Source organism: Chrysochloris asiatica, unplaced genomic scaffold (genome assembly GCF_000296735.1).
Source record: "Chrysochloris asiatica unplaced genomic scaffold, ChrAsi1.0 scaffold00041, whole genome shotgun sequence".
Lineage (NCBI taxonomy): Eukaryota > Metazoa > Chordata > Mammalia > Afrosoricida > Chrysochloridae > Chrysochloris > Chrysochloris asiatica.
Genome location: NW_006408559.1, coordinates 12,370,640 through 12,377,240, shown reverse-complemented (window position 1 = coordinate 12,377,240; position 6,601 = coordinate 12,370,640). Strand labels below are relative to the sequence as shown.

The following is a 6,601-nucleotide window of genomic DNA, read 5'->3' as shown; positions in this document are numbered from 1 at the left end:
GAAGTTGGTATTCCATAAGCAGTAAACCACCCCTTCCTCTTCCCTCCCTCTCCTGGTTGTTGTTAAGTGCCATCAAGTCAGTCCTGACTCACTGCAACCCTGCATAGGGTTTCCAAGGAGTGGCTGGGAGGTTTGAGCCACCAACCTTGTGATTAACAGTCTAGTGCTGATTGTATAGTGCCACACAGGGACTGTTGTTGTTATATGCTGTGGAGTCAGTTCCGACTCATAGCGACCCTGTACAGGGTTTCTGAGGCTGTAAATCTTTACGGGAGCAGAAAGCCTCATTTTTCTCCCGCAGAACAGCTGGTAGTTTCGAACTGCTGACCTTGTGGCTAGCAGCCTGATTCGTAACCACTATGCTACCAGGGGACTAACCACTAATAAATTTGATCTACACTTTGGCCTTTTCTTGTCTCTTTGTACAAGTGAGGTCATACAATATTAGTTCTTTTGCGATTGACTTGTTTCCCTCAGCGTAATCTCTTCTAATCCCATTGATGTTGTATCCAGATTTTCTTCCTCATACTGGGTAAGTAGTGTTTCATTGTGCATTTTAGGGTTGAATTCAGCTGAAGTGCATGCTGCTGGAATTGAACTTATAGCCAACTTCTTTTTTCTTTTAATTTCACATTAAAAGAAAACTACTAGCTCAGAGCAGAGATGTCAGCTTGAGGACTAAGGTGCGCCTGACCCAGGCCATTGTGTTTTCAATAGCCTCATATGGATGCGAAAGCTTGACAGTGAATAAGGAGGATTGTAGAAGAATTGATGTCTTTGAGTTGTGGTGTTGGAGGAGAATACTGAAAGTGCCATGGGCTGCCAAAAAAACCAATAGATCTGTTTTGGAAGAAGTGCAGCCAGAGTGCTTCTTGGAGGCCAGGATGGCTAAGCTTCGTCTCTCCTACTTTGGACATATTGTCCGGAGGAAACAATCGTTGGAGAAGGATGTCATGCTGGGTAAGGTGGAGGGTCAGAGAAAAAGAGGAAGACCCCCAACGAGATGGATCAGCCAGGTGGCATCATTGATGGACTCAAGTGTGGCAGCGGTAGTGAGTTTGGCCCAGGATCAGACATTGTTTCGTTCTGCTGTGCATGGGGTCGCTATGAGTCGGTTCCGACTCGATGGCACCTGACAACAACAATAACAACAACTAGCTCAGATGTAAATCTATCACAATGTTGTCTTTGGAATAAAATGAGGTTTGGTAACTTCACTCAACGTCTAGCAATGTGGGACCTATTATTGACTAAGGTGTGGGCTTGACAGATGTCAATCCTAACAGGGAGATAGAAACAATGAAAAGTCCAGGTCGGCAGTTCAAATTCACCAGCCACTCCTCAGCACATTATCCCAGAATACCACACCATGACTACCACTCGTCTGTCAGTTTGTTGTCCTGTGGTGGCTGGAGTGTTGCTGCGGTTGCTGGTAGCTACAACAGTGGTATTTCAAATACCATCAGGGTCACCCATACTGGACAGCCTCCAGACAAAGACAGACGAGAAACAAACATCTGTTTGATCTGTCTGATCTATTTCAGAAAAGCTGTCATTGATAACTCTGTGCTGTGGGTTGCAGGATATTGTCTGAGACTTCAACTCATTTACTGTGAACATGTCATCAGGAAGAACTGATTACTGGAGAAGGACATTATTTTTGGTGAAATGAAGAGCGGAAGCGGCGGCAGTGATGGTGAGGGAAACCTTCAATAATATGGGCTGACATAATGGCCCAACAATAATAATCATGGAGATGGCACAACACTTGGTAATGTTTCATTCTGACACATAAAGTTGCTATGGGATGAAGCTAACTGAATGGTACCTAATAGTAACAACTAACAACCACCATGTCTGTCTGACCACGTGGTCCTCATGTCCACCCCCAACCCCAGGCAGCACCTCCAATAACTCAATGTGTTTTATAATCGAGTTTGAAGCCATCGATTTGGTCCAATTCTCCCCCGTAGAGTTCACAGCAGTGGCTTTGTCCTCTGTCCTCTGTGTTATGTGGCTATAACTGTTGTTTGCTGGGAACGCAGTGACTTGTTTATGCTCCTATTGGCCAGAAGTACATCTTAGCCCCTCCTCTTTTTTTGACTGCTCTTTCCATTATAACATGATTTTTTATTCTAAAGGTGTTTACAGATATTAAATCAAGCTTGCTGCTTTTCATCTCAAGGACAACACACCACCACGTGTGGTGGAAACCCTTTCCCTGACCCTGAATTTCTAAATAAGTGGAATATGTGCCCATGTGTATGCCAACAGTGCATGCAGACACTGTACACACGTGACCCTCAACACTCAGCAGAGCACATCCTCTATGTTGTGCCCACTCAACAACTGAGATGGAAATGGTCTGGCAGGGAAGGGCAGGTGAGCAGCTTTGGGTCATTCCCACCTTCAGAAAAGATTTCCCCTGTTTTATGGGCCACTCATTTTTCTTTTTAGTCTTAGGACTATGCAGAGTTTATCCAATGTAAACACAGGACAGAGATTGTTCCCTAAAGAGTCCTCTGTGTTTCTTCCCTCTGATAACTCCTCAGGTTCCTCCAACTCCCTTCCCCATGCTCCCCGTAGAGTTCACAGCGTGGCTTTGTCCTTTGTCCTCTGTCCTCTGTGTTATGTGGCTATAACTGTCGTTTGCTGGGGACGCAGTGACCAGACAGTGAGATCTTTGATGGTTGTTTTAGTTCAACAATCTGGACTAATGGACGTTCTGAGTACAGTGGTGACCATTTGTGAATCTAGGGCAAGGGCTCATCCATCTGTCCTCCATTCACCCTTCTACCCACTAACCCACCCACCCATCTATCTGTCTACCCATTCACCTTGTCTACCCATCTATCCATCCATCCATCCATCCATCCATCCATCCATCCATCCATCCATTCATCTGTCTATCCCTCTGTCCATCATTTAGCAGACATCTATGAATAGTCTACTGTAATCACAGGAGGAGTAGGCAGGAGTGACAGATGTGGGATGAAGAGGGAGACCCCAAAGGCAGTGAAGATGAATGGAACATTCTAGAAACAGTTGCAGAAGTTGTAGTGAAGGGGTGCTGGTGATGAGAATGGAGAGACCGAACAACCAGGGAAAATGGCTTGAAGAAGAACAAGAGCTGGGCATGGACTGGGCTTGGGGGTGAGGGAGGTGGGGAGTCAAAGATGGTTCTCCTACTTTGAAACTAGAGTAATGCCCTTGACTGAAAGCAAGAAGGAGCCTGTTTGGTGAGGCCAGGAGTTTGGTTTCAGATGTGTGGACCAAACACTCAACATTTCTTGTGATGAGCTGTCACCAGCATGGGAGTTCTCCCGAGGACCGTCATGAAAAGGGCATGCCAGGGCTCAGCTCTTGCCTTCTTAGATGCACCTCCACCCCCTTCTTCCTTCTCTTGCAAAAGGAACTGAAGCTTAACGTTGCATGACTAGACAGCAGAAAGCACATTAGCACAGCCATCCACCCCTTCCCAAGGCTGGCTCTCAGCTCAGGCCGGCAGGTCCTTGGGTTCGTCTGGGGTCAGTGTCATCAGCTTGCTCACGCAGAGCAGGATGAGCGTGAGGAACCAAAGACTCCAGCCCACAGCAGCTGCGATCCAGCCGTACTCGTCCACACCCGCGCGGCAGCACTGGGCAGCGAGCGGGCAGTAGTCAACATCTGAGGGAGAGAGAGAAGGCCCCTTCTCTAAGGCAACAATATCAATGGCAGTAATAACCCGGGAGCTAGCATTCACAACAAAAATAGAAGTCATTACCATTGAGCCCACTCATGGCGGCTCAGTGTGCTTCAGCTAGAACTGTATTCGTAGGGGATTTTTTGTGTGGTGCTGTAAGATAGACTCTGGACTGCTAACCTCAAGGCCGGCAGTTCAAACCCACCAGCTTCTCTGTGGGAGAAAGATGAGGCTGTCTGTTCTTAAAACAGGGGTGGGGAAACTTTTTTCTGCCAAGGGCCATTTGGATATTTATTTATACCATCATTCATGGGCCATACAAAATGATCAACTTAAAATTTAGTCTGCTGTATGTGGTCAGCATTTAATTAACTCACCTCTCATGTGATGACTGGAGTTCTGGTGTGGCACTGTAGGATAAGCACTGGACCGCAAGGTCAGTTTGAATTGCAAAGTCAGTGGTTCAAATCCACCAGACGCTCCTTGGAAACCCTACATAGGGTCACTACGAGTCGGAACCAACTCTATGGCACTAAACAACAACAACAATGTGATGGCTGGAACTGCGGTTGCCTTGGCAGGGCCAGATGAAATGATTAAGGAGCTCTGGTAGCGTAGTGGTTACGAATTGGGCTGCGAACCTTAAGGTCAGCGGTTCGAAACTACCAGCCGCTCTGCGGGAGAAAGATGAGGCTTTCTACTCCCGTAAAGATTTACACCCTCGGAAACCCTGTACAGGGTCGCTATGGGTCGGAACCGACTCGATGGCACTTAACAACAACAACAACAATATGGCCTGCAGCCCAGATGTTCCTCACCACTATGTAACGGCTTACAGTCCCAGAAACCCTGTATAGATAGGGTCACTATGAGTTGGAATCAAAGTTATGACAATGAGTTCGGTTTTGGTTAATATTAAGAAACCACGTCACCAGGCCTTTCTGTAGCAGCCTCACTGGGTGGACTTGAACCACCAACCTTTTGGTTCATAGCTGAGAGCAACCACCCAGTGATCTTTTAGGTTGTGCAGATAGTTAAGTGCTGGGCTGCTAACTGAAATGAGTTCACTTTGAGGTGTCTTGGAGAAAAGGCCTGGTGATCTCCTTTCAAAAACTCAGCAGTCAGAAACCCTCCGGGGCGCAATTCTACTTGGACATGCACAGGGGACAGGAGCTGCTTTATGCAGGAGCGAGTACCTGCAGGTGGAAGGTTTCAAGTAGAGAATGAACAGAAACATGCAAAGGGCCAAGCGCTGTGCAGACTCGGACTCACTAATGTCTCTTGACCCAAACTTCTGCAATCAGGGCTTGGATCTGGTTCATTCCGGTTCCACCTCCTGCTGAGAATGAGCATTTCCACCTCAGATGTACAGATCAGAATCTGCATTTTAACAAGATCCTCAAGTTCCACAAGAATCTCCTGGGAATCTTGAAGAATGGAGATTCTGGTTCCTTCTATCTGGGTTGGAAAGGTGCATCTTCTATGACTGATCCAGAGATGGGGTTCTTAAAGCCACCTGTGTCAAAGGTTAGGGACCTGGATCCCAGGGATGGGGTCCTTAAGACCACCTGTGCCAAAGCATAGGAACCTGGATCGGGAGGGTCAGGGCAACTTCTTAGATGTGCTCTGCAGATTCTCTTGAGCCATCAGCTCCTGTCCCCGAGGAAGCAGGGAGAACAGCTCTGGGTCCCCGGCGGAGGGCAGGGGAATCTTACTGAGACACTGCTCCAGGGTCCCGGGGCTTGGGTGGTGGGTGGCCAAGGCTGAGTTGTTGCTCTTTCTTGTTTCTGGAAGAAAAGATAGGAGCTCGTCTCAGGCGAAAGGAAAACTCAGCAGCGTTTGACATCTGTGTTGTAAATCATTCTGGAGTGCACATCAGAGGGAGTTCGCCTGTAGGTGTTGTTATGTGCCGTCAAGTCGGTTCTCAACCATAGTGACCCTGTATAGGGGTTACGAGGAGCAGCTGGTGAGCTTGAACCGCCAACCTTGCAGTTCAAACCAACTTTGCAGTCCAGCACATTAACCAACACCACCACACCAGGACTCCACGTCTTTCCATAGGCATCTCCAATTCCCTCCAGACACTTGGACAAACATAAAACCCAACCTTGATTCTTTATTTCTTTTCAATTATGATGTTGTTGCCCAGGCAAGACCCCACACAAAGCAAGCCTGCAGTGTGTAGGTATAACAAAATCCAAACCCAAACCCAAACCAAACCCAATGCTGTCGAGTTGATTCTGGGTCATAATGACCGTATAGAATACAATAGAACTGCCCCATAAAGTTTCCAAGACTATAAATCTTTACGGGAGCAGACAGCTTCATCTTTCTCCCACAGAGCCGCTGGTGGGTTTGAACTGCTGACCTTTCAGTTAACAGCCCAGTGCTTAACCCACGGTACCACCAGGACTTCTGCAGGTATCTCAGCACCTAGAATTGACGCTGGGTTTACAAGCAAGAAATTCGAAGAAGAGAAGCTCATTAGCAGGAAGTCCAGTTTGGTCAGAGATGAACGTCAGGGTCCCGGGGAAGAGAAGCTGTTTCTCACCCGCCCCCTTGTCAATGAGAAGAATAAGAGAGTTGATCTAGTCTACACTGCCTAATAATGTAATCGCTAGTCATTTGCCGTGATTTAAATTTATTAAAATTAAGCATTCGTTTTCTTGCTCATGTTAGCCACGTTTCAAATGTTTCATTGCCTTGAGGAACTCATAGCTACCTTACTTTGTTGTTGTTGTTATGTGCCGTGGAGTCGGTTCCGACTCATAGCGACCCTGCACAGGGTTTCTGAGGCTGTAAATCTTTACGGGAGCAGAAAGCCCCATCTTTCTCCCACAGAACAGCTGGTAGTTTCGAACTGCTGACCTTGCGGTTCGCAGCCCGATTCGTAACCACTACGCTACCAGAGCTCCTTTT

The 6,601-nt window shown here is 47.3% G+C and overlaps 1 protein-coding gene across 1 annotated transcript in view; it reads right to left on the bottom strand.

Annotated features, from left to right (window-relative positions):
* Positions 1-3,496: 3,496 nt before the first annotated feature.
* The window catches only part of TMEM213 (transmembrane protein 213), a 7,540-nt gene continuing 4,435 nt past the window's right edge, over positions 3,497-6,601 (bottom strand). The window contains exons 3-4 of the mRNA XM_006861240.1: positions 5,398-5,469; positions 3,497-3,666 (exon numbers count right to left, since the gene is read on the bottom strand). Coding sequence (XP_006861302.1) covers positions 3,497-3,666; positions 5,398-5,469 — 242 coding nt within the window. The remainder of the gene's footprint in view (positions 3,667-5,397; positions 5,470-6,601) is intronic.